Source organism: Prionailurus viverrinus, chromosome A3 (genome assembly GCF_022837055.1).
Source record: "Prionailurus viverrinus isolate Anna chromosome A3, UM_Priviv_1.0, whole genome shotgun sequence".
NCBI classification, from domain to species: domain Eukaryota; kingdom Metazoa; phylum Chordata; class Mammalia; order Carnivora; family Felidae; genus Prionailurus; species Prionailurus viverrinus.
This window is the reverse complement of record NC_062563.1, coordinates 127,635,476-127,655,723: the sequence shown is the minus strand read 5'-3', so window position 1 is coordinate 127,655,723 and position 20,248 is coordinate 127,635,476. Positions and strand designations below refer to the sequence as shown.

The 20,248-nt window shown below is 44.7% G+C and overlaps 2 protein-coding genes across 5 annotated transcripts in view; one reads left to right on the top strand and one right to left on the bottom strand.

Annotated features, from left to right (window-relative positions):
- Positions 1-11,585, top strand: part of VSNL1 (visinin like 1) — a 98,168-nt gene extending 86,583 nt beyond the window's left edge. For all 3 annotated transcript variants that reach the window (XM_047851360.1, XM_047851359.1, XM_047851358.1), the window contains exons 3-4: positions 8,486-8,701; positions 10,467-11,585. In XM_047851360.1, coding sequence (XP_047707316.1) covers positions 8,486-8,701; positions 10,467-10,664 — 414 coding nt within the window. In that variant the 3' untranslated portion in view covers positions 10,665-11,585. The remainder of the gene's footprint in view (positions 1-8,485; positions 8,702-10,466) is intronic.
- Positions 11,586-17,888: 6,303 nt separating this feature from the next.
- Positions 17,889-20,248, bottom strand: part of SMC6 (structural maintenance of chromosomes 6) — a 77,305-nt gene continuing 74,945 nt past the window's right edge. For both annotated transcript variants that reach the window (XM_047851350.1, XM_047851351.1), the window contains 2 exons: positions 19,241-19,338; positions 17,889-18,401 (listed from right to left, as the gene is read on the bottom strand). In XM_047851350.1, the coding sequence (XP_047707306.1) occupies positions 18,287-18,401; positions 19,241-19,338 (213 nt within the window). In that variant the 3' untranslated portion in view covers positions 17,889-18,286. The remainder of the gene's footprint in view (positions 18,402-19,240; positions 19,339-20,248) is intronic.

The window sequence follows — 20,248 nt, the reverse complement described above, 5'->3', positions numbered from 1 at the left end:
CTTGACAAAGAGAAACAGCAAGATATAGCAGAAATGACCAGATCCACCTGTCACATTCTGCTAGGAACCTGGGACAAATGCCTGCAACTTTCAAGCTTGTGTCCTGGTCCACACAGAGTTTATGATGGCAAGTTTTGCTATAAGAACCGAATGAAGTAACACGCATAAGAAGTATTAGAACTGAGCTCATTCCAGTGCTGTATGATAATCATGAAAGCGTTCCAACAAATGTTGACATAGATGACAATCTGTCCCTGACCTTTCTACCTTCTGTTTTGGATGTTCTTATTCTGGGAAGATGTGTACATTTCTTACTGCTCCTTTGCATAAACTTGCAGCAGGCTGACACAGTGGAAAGAGAATTAACTTAGGGGTCTGCTGGACCTTTCTGAGCCCATGTTTCCTTGTCCATGAAGTGGAGCTGAGGATTACTGCTTGACAAGGGTATTGTGAGAGCTTATGACATAGCATAGATCATGCTACTCACTCAATACAGAAGCCAGTTGCCACACATCGCTACCTAAATTGATACGTATGTTAAATAATATTAAAACATGCAGTTTGTTGGTTACACTAGTAACATTTCAAAGGTTTCTTCCCCCAATGCCCTCAATGCTCTGTCTTTTTACATTAAAAAAAATTTGTTTTAATATTTATTTTTGAAAAAGAGAGAGAGAGCATGAACGCGGGAGGCACAGAGAAGGAGACACAGAACCTGAAGCAGGCTCCAGGCTCTGAACTGTCAGCACAGAGCCCGATGCAGGGCTCAAACCCACGAGCTGTGAGAGAGCTGTGAGATCATGAGCTGAGCCGAAGTCAGATGCTCAACTGACTGAGCCACCCAGGTGCCCCAGTGTCTTTTTAAAATTTTATTCCCAGCACCTCACGGTGGTTGACCCATATGGCTAGTAGTTATCATTTTGGGCAGTGCAGTTGTTGAATATTGTTATCCTCACAAGAAGTTCTAGAGGACAGAGCTGGCTAGATTTTAATAAATGTCCAACGAGTGGTGGCTGTTTTCAGCAGCAGTGCTTGAACACCTCTAGTTGGCACTACAAGTGTTTCTTTCACTTGGTCATTCAACAAGATTGTATTTTGCACCTGTCATCTGCAGACCCGTGGTATGTGCTGTGGATACAACAAACAGGCTTTGCACTCTGGGGATTTACAGTTTAGTAACTGATGTCAAATAAATAATCCCCTAATAAGTAGGAATGACAGTGCTGAACCTCTGCCTAAAAACCCACTTCTCTGTTACCAAGGAAAAGTGAAAAAGAACCAAATCATCCCTTTGGATTGTCTTGAGGATCCCAGGAGACAGCGAACGTGTCACCAGTTGCAACCCTGCAGTGCAGTTATTAGGCAGGGCAGCATCAGTTCTGGCACCTTGATTTTGGCTCAGATAATATGTCAGTTTGTGAGCTGGAGCCCCGCTCCAGTGCAGAGTCTGCTTGGGATACTCTCTCTCCCTCTCTGTCTGCCCCTCCCCCTATCTCTCTCTCTCTCTCTCTCTCTCTCTCTCTCTCTCTCAAAATAAATAAATTTTAAAAAAGAAATTGGTTCACTCTTTCATTCGCTAAGTCATTGATCACGGCTAGACAGAGATTAGGCAAGGAACAAAACAGCAAAGCAGCCAAAGCTCTCTGCCCTCACGGAGTTCACATTTCTCACGGAGAAAGAAAGACATCGAATAACTAATTGAAATATGTTGTATGGTGGTCAGCTTTTTGGAGAAAAAATTGAGCAGCAAAGGGAGATAGGGAATTCTAGGAACAGAGCACTGACATTTGACGAGTTGATTTTTCACTACTGTTTTCACTATTGTTCGGTTTTCACTACTGTTCGGTTGTGGCAGGAAACTCTGCCTGCCCTCACAGGAGCGTGAAAGCATTTAGTTAACTCAGCACCCCCATTTCACAGATGCAAGAGTGACATAAATGCAGGTACAAAGATGTGTGAGACCGCAGTGCCTGTGCTCGCTGGAATTGGGCCCTTCTCAGGAGGCGCTAAGCACCGCTACAGGCCCACAATACACATGTGGTGGCTGCCCTTCCGGGACTCCCATGCCAGGAGGGACACAGCAGGTGCAGACCAGGGCCTACAACAGAGGGTTTGGGAAAACTCATCTAGAAATCAGTGAAGCACAAGCAGAGGGAGAGATTCAGTCCAGTCATGAAGTTTCCACAGAGGCAGGGCATCTGAGCAGGATGTAAAGAAAAGGTGGGATTTCTCCATTGGGCCAGGATGAGATGGGATGCAGAGGAAGGCATATAAAATATGGAAGCAGGGGGTATGTGTGGTGGCACCTGGGAACACAGCCGGGGTGCAGAGGCAGAAAACAGAGGGATGAGAGAGACGTGCTTGCAGGTTGGGGCAACCATGAAGCGTACCAACAGCAGGGTTCCAAGTTCAGAATTCAACTCTGCAAATGTGAGCCTCTGGAGAGCAGAGCCCAAAGCAGGACACGCAGGATCGAAGGCACCTATTGGGTCAGATATGGAAGCCCTAGGTGTTTCTGTGAAGAGAAATGACACAATCAGAGCCACACTGTAGGAAGATCAGTGCTGCTCAGGTGTTCGACCTTGAGGAGACCAGCGGCAATTAGGGGACTGTGGCCAGAATCTGATGGGAGGTGACAGGTCTCTGGTGGAGGTAGAAGGGAGAGAAGGGGATAAGCTATATTCAATCCTCCAAATGGAATGTCCACCAGAGAGGTTGCACGAGAAGACAAGCAGAGGAAGTCTTGACCCATCAGGACCTCCCTGAAGAGGAATCACTGAATGAGGAGAAGGTGTTCTCTGGGCTGCTCTCCTCCACAGTGGAAGAGTGGGCCCTGTGAGCTTCCTTGTGACCCAGCCCTGAAGACAGACAGCCCCTGCTATCAGACTGTGCCCACCTGTCTGGGCTCTGCTGGGTGTCCAAGTGGAGGGGTCCTGGTCTTTCTGCTCCCCCCCACCAAGAAAGAAGACACAGTGGGTGCAGCTCTCCTTTGCAGCAGCTCCCCACAATCTGGTGGCCAGTACAATGGCAGCCCTCATTTCCAGGCATCCTGGGAGGGGAAGTCAACAGGAAAGGAGGATGTGTGGTCCAGAAAACTGATCTCAGGAACTTCCAGAAATCAGTCCAGGGGAATACCAATGCCATAGGACAAAAACATGCTCCTCCTCCTTGTCATTCAGCAGGAAGAGAGCAGAAATGGTGACATTTTCCTGTGGGTATCATGCTACACGTGGTAGCTGGGTCCTGGTCCCACCATAGGCCAGCAACATCTAGAGCTTTCTCAGAGCGCAACTGGGGCAAAGGACTGCCCCTGTGGTATGACAGGGACAGCTTAGTGTACAGACTGATCTTGAGGTCAGAGTCTCACCAGCAGGGCTGGAAGTAGCCGGGGACAGAGGGCCCTTTCTGCCCCCCACCTTCTACCAGTCTCCCACTAGTAAGCTTGGAGCCCCTAAGTGTCAGAGCAAAAGGGCTGTGGGCTGGCAAGGGGAAGCACTGGACCTGGGGAAGGGAGCTCCAGGGTCCCTGAAGAAATTGCCGCTGTCCGGTGAACCATTCTGGCCAGCCATCGTCCTCCACCTGCCTGGGGGACTGGCCTGATCACCTCCACCCCCAAAGACGCCTTGTCCAAACTGGAGCTGACAGTGCAATTCCCACCCTCAGGATGGAGTCTAGGGCTCTGCGGCCAGCAGCTGAATCAGGCCCTGCTCCACCCCCAAACCCCGCTCTCCAAAGACAAACCTTCTCTCAAGCACCCTCAGGAGGGCAGGCTAACCTGAGGTGCCAGGCCTCACCAGTGTAGCCTCCAAGAGCCATAGCACACAATTCCCAAAGTCACCGGAAGGACTCCAGTATCTGATTCAGTCAGTGGGGATCAACTGACCATCTGCAGCTGCTTCCCAGATGGTTTTCTTCTTTTAATGGAAATGCAAGATATACTCGATATAAAATTTGTGACCAAAAGTAGAAAAACTAAGCGTGTATGTATATAGACATAAAACAGACACTAGAAATTCATCAAAGCCTGGCTATATTCAATCATCTAACACAGGTGTGAAATTTCTCACAGCTAGAGTCATCTTCTTGCTAACAAATTGCTATGGACTAAATATTTGTGTCCCTCCACAAATTCATATGTTGAAACCTAGTGCCCAAGGTGATGCTATAAGGAGGTGGGCCTTTGCAAGGAGCTTAGGTCATGAGGGTGGAGCCCTCATGAATGGGATTAGTGCCCTTATAAAAGAGACCCCACACAGTTCCCTTGTCTTTCCTCCCATGAGGACAAAGCAAGAAGTTGGCAGTGTGCGGCCAGAAGAGGGCCTTCACCAGAGACTGACCCTGATGTTGGACTTTGTCTTCCAGAACTGTGGAAATAAATTTCTGTTTATAAGCCATCTAGTCTGTGACATTTTATTATAGCCGCCTGAATGGACTAAGATACAAGTGAAATATATTTATTTAGTATATTTTATATATTTAGATATATAAAATATATGTCTATGTTATATAAATATTATTATATTCATACATTATATATAATTTTTAACCTCAAAGTTTTTTATCTATTATATAAAGAAACTTGTAGATTATTCATGCCACTGAAAATTATTTCCACATCACCATATAATACAGTTGGTCAAGCAAAACACATTGACTTTAAAAAATAAAACACATTGCAAGCAACAATATGCAAAAAATACTTACATTTCTCAGGTACTATCATAGTCCAGAAGTGAATATGAGTTCCAGACCCTGATCTCTTCCCAAAGAGATTGAAGAGTATGGCTTTGCTTTTCCAGTGATGATGCATCCAGAGTTGAATCATTTCATCAAAAGAAAGAGCATTCCCCTGATTAGAAAAACTCAAAGCTCTCAGAACACGATAGGATGAATTTTCCAAAGGGAACAAACCGTCCAGATACGTGAGGGGTCCTGGGCACACGCTCAGTTCTTCTGAAGTGAACGCATTGGCTCTAAAAGTCAGTAAATAGGCCTTCTGCAAGGCTCATGTAACTTTTATAGCCCAATCGATTTTTTCCTCAAGAATTTTCAGATCTGAATTAATTTTTAATATACTGACCTCAAGTTCTCAGCTATTTTTAGATAAAAACTCTCAGATACCCCTTCACTTTAAAGTATGCTATGAGAAGTGATAGTTAAAGCCTTTCACTTCCAGAAACCCACACAGATGTTGAAAAATACGCAGTGGTCTCAAGTCACTGCATATAGAAAGCCTGGTGGATACACAGCACTAAGGAGAGTGGGAATCTGCTCACTCCGCTCTGCTCTTAGGCCATTTCACAGGTACCAGCTCTGCCCAAGACTCCTGACCACAAGGCAAACACATCAGCAAAGAGCAGAAAGGGGTGAAGAACACTCATGCACACGGCACATGTGATATAATAAGAAATACATAATTGGTCTTCGTTCCCAGTTCCTGACACAAGAGCTTCTTCTAAGACCCTTGGAATCTCTGGAGTGAAAACAGTGCCTTTGTATGCTAATAACATGACTGCTGTCTGGGGCCCCTAGACAGCTTCAGGATGGGAGCTGGTCACCAGAAAGACCCAGGCATAATTAGAAGATTGAAACTTGTAGTCCAGCCCTCACCCTACCTCTGGGGAAAGGAGAAGGGCTGGAGATGGAACTGAATCTTCATTGACCTATGATTGAATGAACTGCACCTATGTAATGAGGCTTCCATGAAAACCCTTAAACTACAGGCCTGAGAAGTTGGTGAATACGCTGAGGTGCTGGACAGGTGGCATGCCCGGAGAGGGTTCTGCACTCCCTCCTCGTGCCTTCGCCCCTTGCCCTATACATCTCTTCCCCCAGGCTGTTCCTGACTTGTGGCCTTTAAAATAAACTGGTAATAGTAAGTAAAATGCCTTCCTTAAGTCTGTGAGTTGTTCCAGCAAATTATTGAAGGAGGGCATTGTGGGATCCCCCTGAGTTGACATCAGGTCTATCAGAACTACAGGTGGCAGCAGGGGACATGCCACTGGCATCTGAAGTGGGTGCAGTCTTGTGGGACTGAACCCTGACTCACCTGTGGGGTCTGCACTGACTCCCCAGGGGTTAGTGTCAGAATTGAACTAAATTCAACTGGACCAGGTTAATGTCCAGAAAATTGGAGAATTGGCTGCTGGTAGGGAAAAACCAAAAACCAAACTAAACCAAAACAAAGCCCACACATTTGGTGTCAGAAGCATCATTAAGTCAACAAACAGTTCAGAGCACATGTGGCTCAAACTTACCTATTTAGAAATTGTCAAGGTCAAGTTCAAAAGTCAGCACCTGGCAGCCCATCCTCAGGTATCTACGATGCCTCTAATGGCATTGGGGGGTGGAGAGAAAACAGGCTGAGCCCGTGACAGAGGACAGGAGCCTTTCTGTCTTAACTCTCCATCTTGAAACCAACCACACAGTCTTTTTTTTAATATATATGTAACATTTTATTTCTGAGAGACAGAGAGAGACAGAGTGTGAGCAGGGGAGGGGCAGAGAGAGAGACACACAGAATCCGAAGCAGGCTCCAGACTCCAAGCTGTCAGCACAGAGCCCAATGCGGGGGCTCGAACCCACGAACTGTGAGATCATGATCTAAGCCAAAGTTGGATGCTCAACTGAGCCACCCAGGCGCCCCTCTTGAAAGTAACCACATGCTCGTTAGCATTAGGAATGTCTTGTTCCTTCTTCTGTTGTAGTCCTTTTCTGATAACATGACCTTCATTTTCAGTTCCCCCCTTAACTGCAAAATACCAGAGCCTGGGGACAGTGAGGTGCTGATCTCTGCTTTCCCAGTACCAAAGACAGGGCTGGGCCAGAAAAAGGCCTCAGTGGATTTTGATGAATCATGAAAAACGAAGGATAGGAGACATAATGTGTGTAGGGGATGAGGGGGCAAAGGATAAAGTTGTCCTCCATAGCCTCAGAAAGATAAGTTGGTGGCTTAAAAAAGAAGTGGTTGTCAAATCTTTATTTTCTGAGATTAATGAAAGAATTGTTGTTTTAAGCCACTCTGATTTGGGGTGATTTAAAAAAAAATTTTAATGTTTATTTATTTTGAGAGAGAGAGAGAGCAAGTGGGGTTGGAGCAGACAGCAAAGGAGAGAGAGAATCCCAAGCAGGCTCCACACTGTCAGCGCAGAGCCTGATGCGGGGCTCCATCTCACAAACTATGAGATCATGACCTGAACTGATATTGAGAGTTAGGTGCTTAACCGACTGAGCCACACAGGTGCCCCTTGGGTGATTTTTTGCACACAATAGTAAGCAGAACAGATCTCAGTGTCCGGAAGTGAGTGCCATTGAAATACAAGCCCCAGTCAGCTCTGCATCTTATATGGAAAGACCTATTTTATTTCTGGAGGGAAATGTTCCACCTTTGGGATTTGAGGGCAGCAGGCGCAAGGGCAGGGTGCATAGTGAGAAACTCCCAAAGGGAGACAGTCCCGGGTGGGCATGAAGCAGACCATCTGCATGGAGGCTGGCCAGACTGTTCCAGTCACAAGTGGCAAAACGTAGGAAGGAGCAGGGAGACCAGTGGCATCCTCAGAAATCTGCTTTCATGTTTGTATTTGCTGGATTTGCTCACCCAGAAACATGTATATACCCTTTCTGCCTTAAAACAGCACATGGTTTGTTTTTGCATTTGATTTGGGGTTGGTTTGTCTTCCACCCTCCACCTAGAGAATGTCCTTCAGCTTTGCTGGGACAGAGGGTCAAGCGACAGAACTGCCTGCTGTTTGTGACTGGCCTAGACTCGTATCAGGGGGGCCGACACCCCTGCCTCACTGCCCATGGTCTTACCTCCTCTGGGGTCTGCCCTTCCTTTCCTTCCTGGGTCCATTCTTTGTCTCCCTACGGCACTCTTGCCAACTGTTGGCTCTGAAAAGAAACCTCTTTATATCTTGCAAAAATAAACCCAGTCATGTTCTATTTTTAATGGGTTTTAAATGTCTGTTCTACAAAAGAAAAGTCCCTGTAAAAAGAAGTGAAACCCTGGAGCCTCATGGTGGGAGTGTGGATGGGAAGCCGGGAAGGGGGGCAGGAAAAACCAGGTCTGGGCAACCTTGCTCTGGCCCCACGAGGCAGTGAACCTGGACATCCACAGGCAGAAGGGGAGTTCATGGAGCACCATCCCGTGTGGGGAGAGGAGTCTGCTACTCCTCTTGTGGGAGGGCGGCCAGGGAAGCCACGGATAAGGGACGCTAGCTGCGGGCTTGAGGGCCTGGCCACCACAAAGGCATGTCCCCGGCCTCACCCACAAGAAACAGCCAGGCCTCTGAGTGAGGACGCACTGATGGACGCCTGCCCTTGGCCTTGAGCGCTGGCCCAGGCAGGAGGCCCGCCGGTCACACCCCCTCCCACGACAGCCCACAAGAGCGCCCGGTGCAGCCCGCGGTCTAGGCTTTCCTGGGCCGCGCCCCGGCCTGAGGTTTCGGGCCCTCCCGGCACCTGAACCTGTGCCTTCTGTTTGCAGTTCTTCCCTTACGGAGACGCCTCCAAGTTTGCCCAGCACGCCTTCCGAACCTTTGACAAGAACGGGGACGGCACCATCGACTTCCGAGAGTTCATCTGCGCCCTGTCCATCACCTCGAGGGGCAGCTTCGAGCAGAAACTGAACTGGGCCTTCAATATGTACGACCTGGACGGCGACGGCAAGATCACGCGGGTGGAGATGCTGGAGATCATCGAGGTGAGGCGGCGGCCCCCGAGGGGCGGGGCCGGGGCCTTCGGGTGGGGGGCGAGGGCGAGGGCGGGGTCGGGCTTTCGGGGGACCTGGGCGGGGCTGGGCAGGGCGCGTGGCGTGGGGCACCGGGCCGCCAAAGGGAACCCTATGGAGGCGGGGCGGGCCCGCGGGCCGGGGCTGGCCTTCCGGACGAGGGCAGGGCAGGGCGAGGACTCGGGGTGGACTTGGCCGGAGCGGGACTTCAGGATGGTGGGCGGCTAGGCTCCCTGGCTCGCCGACGGGCAAGTAAGGCAGAGACCCCCGGAGGAAGCTTCCTGGGGCGTAGGCTGTGGCAGCTTCTTTTCTTCCCTGCCAGGAGCCCTGCTGGTTGCATGCCAGCCTTGAATTCTCCGGACCCCTGTCCCCCTGCCTCAGCCTCAGCGCAGCGCTGGGAAAAGTCACAGATCCAAGCCGCTGGGCCCAGATTCAGTTCTGCCCTTGGCTTAGCTCTGCTCTGCTGGATGTCCCCTTCTTCCTCAAACCAGCTTTCCCTCTGGTGGATGTAAGATGCTGCCCGTGGCTCTAACTGGCATTTTTTTTTTCTAACTGACATTTTTTAAAACTTTGAGTTATTTACAAACCATAAATTCATCCATTATAACTGTACAATTTACTAAAGTAAGCCGCCATCACCATAATCTAATTTTAGAACGTTTTAATTCCCCCAGTAAGACCCTTCATGTTCCTATTCCAGACTCAGAAAACTCCACTCTTCTTTTTCTCTGTGGATTTGGGTTTCTGGACCTTTCATATAAATATAACCATACAATAGAAATATCTATAGCCTTAATGAATGACTTCCTTTTTTGTTTAATCTATGTTGTAAGACTTATCAGTATTTCAGTCTTTTATATTACTAAAATAGTATTCAGTTGTAAGATACATCATATTGTTTGAGCATTTGTGTCGTTTCTACTTGGCTATTATTAATAATGCTATGAACATCCACCTGCAAGTCTTTTTTTTAATTTTTTTTTAATGTTTATTCATTTTTGAGAGAGGCAGAGTATGAGCAGGGAAAGGGCAGAGAGAGAGGGAGACACAGAATCCGAAGCAGGTTCCAGGCTCCAAGCTGTCAGCACAGAGCCCGACGTGGGGCTCGAACTCACAAGCTGTGAGATCATGACCTGAGCCGAAGTCGGACGCTCAACCGACTGAGCCACCCAGGCGCCCCCACCTGCAAGTCTTTGTGTGGAAGGGCATTTATTTTTTTCAGGCAGTTTCCTAAAAAAGTTGTTTCTATTTAGGAAATTCTCACGTTGAGAAATAATTGTGTACAGTTAATTGAACTGGACAGTTGGAAGTCCTTATGAGCAGAGTCCTTGATCCACAGATCTCCCTAAAGTGTCTTCTTTCTGGACTAAATTTTACTGGCTTGCCTTGCTCAGTTATCCTAGTAGATTGTAAATTCCTTCTTGGTTGGGACCACGTTTTCTGTTTTCTTAAATCTTCAAGGGCTGGTGCTCACCTGCACCTCAATCCCAGAATGTTTAAAACAGAGCTCAGCGCTCTCCTCCTGAATAAAGATTCCTCATCCATTATTCTTGTGCTTACCACGGAGCCACTCTTTCTACTCACTTCCTCCAGCCAGAAACCTGGGAGTCAGACAAGACACACATATCTGATTATATCTCTGTCTTATTTAAAACGATTTAAGGAGTCCTTTGAAGTAAATTTAAATTCTTTATCATGTCGTAGGAGAACTTTACGCTCTGTTTCTGGTTTTCCCAAGGCTATCTATAAGATGGTAGGCACTGTGATCATGATGAAAATGAATGAGGACGGCCTCACGCCTGAGCAGCGAGTAGACAAGATTTTCAGCAAGATGGATAAGAACAAAGATGACCAGATTACACTGGATGAATTCAAAGAAGCTGCAAAGAGCGACCCTTCCATTGTATTACTTCTGCAGTGCGACATTCAGAAATGAGCTGAGGTCAATGCTATGGACTGCACAAAAGTCTCAATGTTCCATTCAGTCTGCAGCTATACACACACACACACACACACACACACACAAATATTGCTTGGACTACCTATCAATGGACTTGCTTCTTGTGTTTGAAACACTTGTGTGCATGAGAATGTCATTTGCTAATGAATTTTAAAAGCATATATTATAAAACAAACAACCTGCCACGATGTGATACGTGTAACATCATTTCATAAAAACCCTCCTCCCCTAAGGCCTGGGCAGAAATGTGCTGCAAAGAGTTCTATGGTTTCTTGTTCATGTTTTGCCAATGCTCGTGTCTCCTTGATTACATGTTAGTAGCACTGAGACCCCCACGGTAATGTAACTTTAATATAAGCTGTGTCACCATTCTCCTGTAAAATAGTACTGACAGACATGTGGAGGGGCCTTGGCTCCTCTGTGTGGTCCATACTCGAGATCTTGTATTATCAGTGGAGATAAATGTGCTACATTTGCATGCCTCTTAGGTTTGCCTTAATTCTTACCTCATTTGCATCCTATCAATCTGGAAAGAGCTATGTTGGAATTAATGCAGTATAAAACTTAAAAATCCTGCTAAATGACTCGTTAAGTATATCTATCTATATATACATATACACAAAGATATTATTTATTGAAAGTAAAAAAAAAAAAACAAACAAACCTGGAAGTGTATTGATTTCTGCTTGAATTTTCAAAGGCATCCAAAGAGGTGGCAACAGATGTCCCAAATAAATTTATAACATTTGACTTTTTCCCTCAATTCTTACTTCATAATTTTAAATTTGATGTTCATAATCATCAAGGGTCAGGTAGCAACAACTTACCAAATCGACCCTCTTAAACACACAACTTCGGAATTCAGAGAATTAATGACACCAAATGACAGCAACTTTCCAACCCTTCATCCTGGCCCTCAAAAGCAGGGCAAAAAACATGCTATGTAAAGTTGAAATGAAACATAAAGCTTGTTTGTTCTCAACAAATGCTCACTGTGTGAAAATAAGCTTCATCTCAACGTGACTGGGTGCTGAGGACACATCATCTCTTTTCTTTTTCTTTTAATTTTTTTAATGTTTGTTTATTTTTGAGAGACACAGAGCATGAGCGGGGGAGGGGCAGAAAGAGAGGGAGACACAGAATCCGAAGCAGGCTCCAGGCTCCAAGCTGTCAGCACAGAGCCTGATGAGGGGCTCGAACCCACGAACCACAAGATCATGACCTGAGCCAAAGTCCGACGCTTAACTGACTGAGCCACCCAGGTGCCCCAGGACACATCACCTTCTTCAGAACCAGGTGGAGGACACATGCAGCCAGCTAAGTGTCCTCCAAAAGTAGCCCATAGGAAAGAATACGTCTATCTTTCCAAGTCAAAAGTATACTGGTTGTTATTTTTAATGATAGAACAAAATGCTGACCCTTTTAGCCCTGAGGAAGTCAGGTGGAAAAGATTCCCTCAAGAACTCTAAAGGCAGGTTGGGATTTTCAGAAAGTATCTAGAGAAGCTGTTTTTTTCTTCAGGGCTGTGCAACAGAACTCTCTGGGGTGATGGAAATGTGTACGTCTGCACCAGCTTCGTGTAACCATTGAGTACTTCGATATGGCTAATGTGACTCAGGAACTTCATTTTCATTTTAATTAATTTATTTGCCACATGTGGCTAATAGTTACAGTATCAGACAGGGCAGTGCTATATATTATTCACTTTTTATTCCGTGCCTTTTTTTTTTTTTCTCTAAGTACTCTTCCTTTGTCTGTCTTAGGATCATTAAGTCAGACCAGAGACCAGGGCCTAACGATTTCATGCAGCCATTCAACAAGAAGCTGTGAGCAAGCACACCTCACCACAAACACTCGGGACGCCGATGGTACCTGAAACACTGATAGAACCGTCCCAAGGGCTAATAGAATGTCCTTCGCCCCTGTGCTTGGTGAGTCCAAAGTGGGGGCAGGGAGAGATGGGAGAGCCTTGGTGCCCCCCCGATATTCTCTCCCCCTACTAAGTGACGGGGAGGTGGGGTGAGGAGCCGGGGAGGTTCCTTAGAATGGTACTCGGTTAAGTCAGACTCTGGCTATGCATTCATAGCAAATCTTCATTGGCCGCACCCTACGCACCCAACGCCCTTCTCACGGGGAGAGACAAATGATACCCAAACAACACACACACACACACACACACACACGTCCACCTGTAAGAACAGCGAAGAAAAGAACCATGAGCTGAGAAGGATGGGCAGCGACGGCACGTAGCAGTAACTATTTGTGACGGAGTAGTTAGGTGACATGTAGAGGAAGACCTGAAGGAAGGGAGCCCCTGAGATGTTCAGGGCAATTATGGAGAGAGAAAAAAACCCAACCGTCCAGCAGCCCCACTCGTTCTTTTCGTAAATACAATGTGGGGACTCGGCCAGCAAGTGAACACGGCACCGGTAGTGTAGACGGGTGCAGCCGAGCTTGGCTAGAGCAAGTGCGCGGGCGCTCTGGGAGGCAGCATGCTCACTTCTGGGTGTATTGCCCGGAGAAGTGCTCACAGACCTACAGGGCGCCGTAAGGGGACGTGTCCCAGGATGTCTGTGACAGCGTGTGGGGGAACTGCAGGCAACCTGGCCGCTCATCGCTGGAGGAATAGGTAAAGTGTGATCGATGCATCCTAGGCGAACTACAAAGTGGCCAGAAGCAACAATGCACGCACAGCAACATGCCGAACAGGGAAAAGAGAAATAAAATCTCTTGCAGGGTGTAATATATAAACGTCAACAACGCATTCTCACGGTAAGAACACTGAAGTCATGTTGAAACAAAAGGAAATATCACATCAGAGTAGCTATTGGGGTTGGGGAGTAATGGGAGTGGTTCAGTCACCGGTGTTCCGCAACACCTCACCCCCAACACCTGGTGGCTTGAGATAGAAGCAATCATTTTACTATTTCCGTGGTCTGTGGGGCAAGGGTTTGAGAGAGGTGTGGACGATTCTGGCTCGGGGTCTCTCCTGCAGTTGCAGGCCTGTGGCAGCTTGAGCTGACACAGGGGTCTGGAGCAGCTGGGGGTTCTCTTCCCATGATCTCAGGGCTCCCCCCCCATCTGGGGCCAGTTTGTGCTTTCTCACACCGCGGTGGCCTCAGCGACTTTCATGGTGGTTCAGGCTCCAGCTCAAGTAGCCCTAAGAAGAGGCTGGACGTTTCATAGTTTTTTCTGACCTGACCCCAGGTCATGAAATACCACTTCCACAGATAGCATTTTACTGGTGACAAGAAAGTCAAAAACCCATCCAGAGTCAAGGAATATGATTCCATGTCTTGCTTTTTACAAGGGAATCCTTTTGTTTGAAGAAATTATATTTCCTATAATTCACTCATTTGGGATAACAGTCTCTGGATGAATAATATGAACTTTCTTTTCTTTTTTTTTAAAAAAAAATTTTATGTTTATGTTTATTTTTGAGAGAGAGAGTGTGAGCAGGGGAGGGGCAGAGAGAGAGGGAGACAGAATCTGAGCTGTCAGCACAGAGCCCAACACACGGTTCAAACCCACAAACCGTGAGATCATGACCTGAGCTGAAGTCAGATGCCTTACTGACTGAACCACCCAGGTGTCTCTGAATTTCTTTCTTAAAGAGCAGAATTTTCTCCACACGGTTGGAAATAATGTCAAGAAGTAAAACACATGCTTAAACAGATGTGTTCCGAGAGCCCTACGGCAGAGGATGTGTAGGGCTATGGCGAGAAACTGATAGTCAATTAGAGCCTCTAAATACAGTAGCGTAGGGTTCCCGTAGGTCCTTTCTTGCAAGCAATTACGTTTCTCCAGTATTCTGGGCACACAGTTTGGATTTTTCTCAGCATCTTGCAGGTGAACTATAGATCTTCAGACTCTTAAGTGGAGTTTTCCATTCTCACACTCGCCAGCGTGACTTTCCTCATCAAGTAGCAGTGTGCTGGCCTCGTCCGCTCCTTCGCCTTCCTTGTGAAAGGCACCGTATCACCTTAGGTTTTAGGCCCCAGGCCAATTATCCTTGATTCTTCTCTCACAACTCCCCAGTATTACTAGCAACTCCACTGCCTCTAGATCTCAAATTTATTTAAAAAAAAAAAAAATTTTTTTTTTCAACATTTATTTACTTTTGGGACAGAGAGAGACAGAGCATGAACGGGAGAGGGGCAGAGAGAGAGGGAGACACAGAATCGGAAACAGGCTCCAGGCTCCGAGCCATCAGCCCAGAGCCTGAGGCGGGGCTCGAACTCACGGACCGAGAGATCGTGACCTGGCTGAAGTCGGACGCTTAACCGACTGCACCACCCAGGTGCCCCTAGATCTCAAATTTAAATGCTGCTCCTCCCATTACTTTGGCCCAAGTCCCCATGACCTCTTACCTGGACCACCGTCAGGGCTTGCTTTCTGTTCACCACGGCCCAAACCCTACTCTATTCCCACAGCAGCCAGGAGGAGTCTTTAAATAGGTTTACTAGACCAGGTCTGAAAACTTCCTTAGACGTCAAATGATCTTTCTTCTGCCTACCTCTGAACCTCATCCCCTTTGCTCATGAAGCTGTATCAACATGAGCCTTTCGATTCCCGGACATGAAGTTCATTCTCGCAAGAGGGCCTTTGCCCTCATTTCCTCTGCCTGGAACTGCTGCCCTAGGTCTTCCCATAGCTCGTTCTCTCGCTCGTTTCAGGCTCTGCTTAAATACCTTCTGCAAAGTCTTCCCCTAACAGGGCTTCTGAGATACCACTCCCCTCCACTGTTAACTCCTTACCCTGCTTTATTATGCAAGCAATTACAGTTACCTGGAAATTATAACTTTCAGCTCCATGAGGGCAGATTTGGTATTACTCACAGGAGTGTCCCCCGTGCTTTAAAGTGCTATAAGCACATGGCAGGAACTTCATCATTTTTGCATGAATTAATCTCTACATTCGTATACTGCAGAAAATCAGGGAGCAACAGCCCTCTAAGCTTGCTGATCAGTGAGTGTTCTCAGGCCACAGTTGTTTCTATGGACTCTATCCAGATGCCCCGGCAAAAATGTAATAGGGTAGGTATCAATATTATATATAATTAGGACAGAACATTTCGTTTGCTGACTCAAAGAAACAGCGAATTTATATCTACCCTATTAGTTTACCACTCTTTAATCAAAAGCTATTCCTATTAAATACTGTTTTGGTGAATCTTCAAGTCCACAGCCATTTAGCTCCTGTCATGAAGTATCTGTTACCCTATGAACTCATAGAACTCTAAGTTTCAAACCAGTTCTCCAGAAAGTCTGAGCTGGCTGAGGTACATCTATCTGTGTTGACGTAAAACCAAGTCCTAAATCTAACCGGAACATTACTGACTCGGGACACAATACTTCGTACTAAGTTGTGTCACACCTGCCTGTACAAAGGAAATCGGGATCCTTGGGGCTCCACCAGTCGAAAACACTTCTGATTCAGCCCAAGTCCTAGACAATAGTTTCTTACTCAGAACTGAGACATTTTGGAGACATGTGAAGGAAAGAAAAAAAAAAAAAGCAGCACTAGAGAACGGGAGAAGTGAAAATACTTAAGAAGGCAGTGACTGAATCTTCAATATTGAGTAACTATTATTTATATCTTGGTTTACTAAAACTCATCGTATTTGTCATCTTGAGACTGGTTTTAATCACGTCCACCCCACGGATTTGAGAAGGTAGGATTGAAGAGTCCGAGGGAGTATGTGCCCCTTGTTTCCCGGGATTTCATTCCTCAGTTCAGCCCTGATGATAAACCAGGGGTCGAGGAACCCTCTGATGTAGTGAAGTCACCCCATACATATACGTTTTAAGCTTTATTTTTAGAAGTTACGTATAGTTAATTTTTTTCTTCTTTTATTCTAATTAACCAATGTTACTATTAATTAGAACATTAATTGAGATTATTTTCACTTATGATAGTTGAAACCAAAACTTTGTGAGGCTAAAGCAATGAATAATCTTCAACTCTTAGCAAAAGATATTCAGATACTTGAGGATTTTATTTCCCACTCTGCACTCAGAACCGTAACATTCAAAAACTATCGTTAAGGATTTAGATGCAAAAATTATTTAGCTAATCTAAGTTTATGCATTTGGTATATTCTTCATTTTTTTAATTTGAAAAAGCACATGTATGTTAAAAAATAGTTTTGATACAAATTAGTTATAAACATAACTTGAAAAGGTCAGACTTTGTATGGTTATGGAGGATGTTTAAAACTTTCAGCATACATCTCTTCTTTCTATAAATTCTTAGATTAGAAGTTTGCCGACTGATCTCACATTAAGGCTAAATCAGACTCCCTTCCCTAAAATAAAAAAACAAAATCCATTTTTTCTCAGTAACAATAGAAGTGCTGTTGTTTTTTAAAATACTGTTTTTCTTAAAATACGTCCTTTTCAATTACATAAATATTTATTGCTGGCAATACAGGAAGTGCTTCTTGAATACCCATGCCTGTCTTAAAACTTTAGCACTTACCCTAGTATCAAACACAGAGAATCCAGGCAGAAGTCCTATTCATGCCTTCTTAAAAAAGATTTAAAAAAAAAAAAAAGCTGATAAATACCATTTCCTACAATATGCTAGATTTTATCATTCCAAGGCCAGCTCTAAAATCAGGAGAGGTCTTTGATAGCACTGATGTCAGTTCCCATCAACAGGCTGGCCTTTGGCTCTGGGCTGCTTTCCTGCTCCACAGGGGCCCCCAGTTCTCCCAGACCTTCTTCCCAGCCTGGGTCCTCTCAGCTGAGCCAGAGCCCAGGAGCCCCAGACAGCGGACTGAGGGGTCATAAACCAGGCAAACAGGCTGCAGGTCAGGGTGCAGTGCTGTGTCACAATCCTGTTGTGACACGGGTTAGACGCTTAGCTGGGTGGACGACAGGGGACTCTGAAAGGCACTGTGTCAGAGCTGGTGGTGTTCCAGGGCTCCTTCAAAGTGCCATACAGACAGAGGGCATCCTCAGTTTGAATGAGATATAGTAATTAAAAGTACAGCTCAAATCTATAGTTGTATCTCTAATGGTACAAAGTGACCTGTACAGGGATTCTGACCAAAGCTTTATACTCCTGTGCAGGCCCCTCATCATTAATAAGCACAGACAGACAATAAATCCACTGTAAACTGGTCCCCATCCCCAGACCACCTGTGCACCACCTGCGATGAGAATGTGATATTCGGGAAAACAAAACTAAATATAATCAGGTGCTCAAACTTTTATTTTAATTCTTACAAAATACTATAGAAATGAACCCAAACTAAACAGATATGTACATGTACATATGTACAAAATTTTACTTCTGAAAAACAATCTATAAAAGTAGATGGTTAAAAAAAAAAAAACTTAAAAAAAAAAAAGATTTAAAACCAGTACTATGAAATTAATTTTCTCAAAGTAAAGTAACAGTAATTTTAAATTGCTGGTTGTAGTAGGCTTTCTAGATTTATTTACACATTTTATTGGGGCCAGATGTATAAAGGAGCTTCTTTTATTTCGGAATATCTTCAGTTTCATTTTATTTCATCACAGACTCCTGAACTGTTTCCCTTTACAACTCTTCCACGTGAGGATGCAGCCCGTGGCACCAGCGGCTACAGATCAGCTCCGGTCTTCTTCCTCCTCATGAGTCACAGGTCGGAAAGGCAACGTAGTCTGTCCTCTTTCAGGGTCAGACATCCGAAGAATTCTAATCAGTTTACTAGATGGAAGTGAACTAGAGGAAGTAAAATTAATTATTCAAAACGTCTAGGAAATTTTTTTCACGTTAAAAAAAATTCTACTCCTACCTCATGAAAACACAAATCTACCCTATCTACTAATGTGGGATATGTTGAATATCAGGAGTTCTAGGAGAAATATAATTTGCAATCAAGAAATAATTTGTTTTCATTTTTAAAAATTAACTTCCTGCTAAATGCCAGGGGCTTTCAGTTTAGAAGAAAAAGAAAATGAGATTTATATACCAGCTCTTTCTAACTCTTGTTCTTCTTGTCTTGCCAGGAAATTCTGTCTACCTGAAAATTCCCAGTCACAAACTTAAATCTTGTCTACCTGAAAATTCCCAATCACAAACTTAAATCTCCCTAGGACCAAGTGACCGCTTTAGAGGCAGAGTATCAACTCTAAGTGACACCATGCCGACTGCCAGCAGGGGAGAGATCCTTATTTAGAAAGACTGGTAGCTGTAAGTCACCGGGAAAAGAGCCAAGACTAGGGAAATCCTGAATTGTGTCTTTAGTCTGAACAGAATTAGTAAAATTAAATTGCTTTATTAGTTGGTCATGATAATCACAAAGGAACAGAGTCAAAATGGAAATAATAACAAGTCAGTACTCATATTTAAATCAACTTGGTTTTGTTATGGAAGGGAGATAATAAAAATACAATTTTAAGTACCTAAAAAGGAAAAATTATCTTAGATCTCCTGACACAGGAACTGATTTATATTGGTGATTTATGTGTTTGCATTTTAAAAATTTAGATTATAAGAGATTTATTTTCCCCCTTTATATCTTGATGTATATATTCACAGAAGAAGTTTTTCAAAGTTACCTCATGCTTTGAGGGGTAAGCAAGATGAACTGTCTGAAACGCTGGGAGTCCGCCATCTTGAGTATCATATCCATGGCAATTCTCCGGTTAACCATGTCCTAGGGAAAAAAGTTAGGGTCACTGCTGCATTAATCACATTCCTGCAGAAGCAGCATTCTGCTGGCTGATACCAACTCCTGCATTTTTATCCAGGGATCATCTACTACCTTATTGATGATGCCAAACTATTCTTACAGGGAAAGATAATATCCAAAACTATGAGTGGAAAATGACAATACATGTCTCTTCCAGGTAATTTCTATAGTCAGATTGTTTTAGTAAACATAGCTCCCTCCCTCAAATATATTTAGCAATTAAAATAATCAACAAATATCCCAAAGACACAACTAAATGTTACAAAATGAATCTAATTTGTACAGTAATAATAATTAACACCTCAGGAGAACAACATAAAAAATGACTAGCTATAAAGTTACTAATTCTGTCAAAATGTCCCTCAATGATTAAGGTGTTTTAAAACCTCTGACCCTGCCCCACCACTTTCTACAATGTGTACAATTTGAACCAATGTAAATTTACAAACCAATTCCTCCATTCAATCTTTAAGTTGAATAGCATATCAGTGTATAGAAAAATAGTGCTTCATTATAACAGGGATTTTTTAATTAATTTTTTTTCCATTGTAACAGGTTTTGAAACTAAATTAAACTGTGTGCTTACATTTTCTGAGTTCAATTATCAGAGAAAGAAAAAAATCAAAGTACTGCTCCCTACCTTGAAAATTCCTGAAAAGTTGAAAACATAAACAAATGTTATTATAGGCATATATTTTTAACGGTCTATTTGAAAATTTATGTGGCAGTACAGCATGGTGGTTAAGAACACAGTGTTTGGGGAGCGCCTGGGGGGGCGGTTAAGTGTCTGACTTTGGCTCAGGTCACGATCTTGCGGTTTGTGGGTTCGAGCCCCGCGTCAGCCTCAGTGCTGATGGCTCAGAGCCTGGAGCCT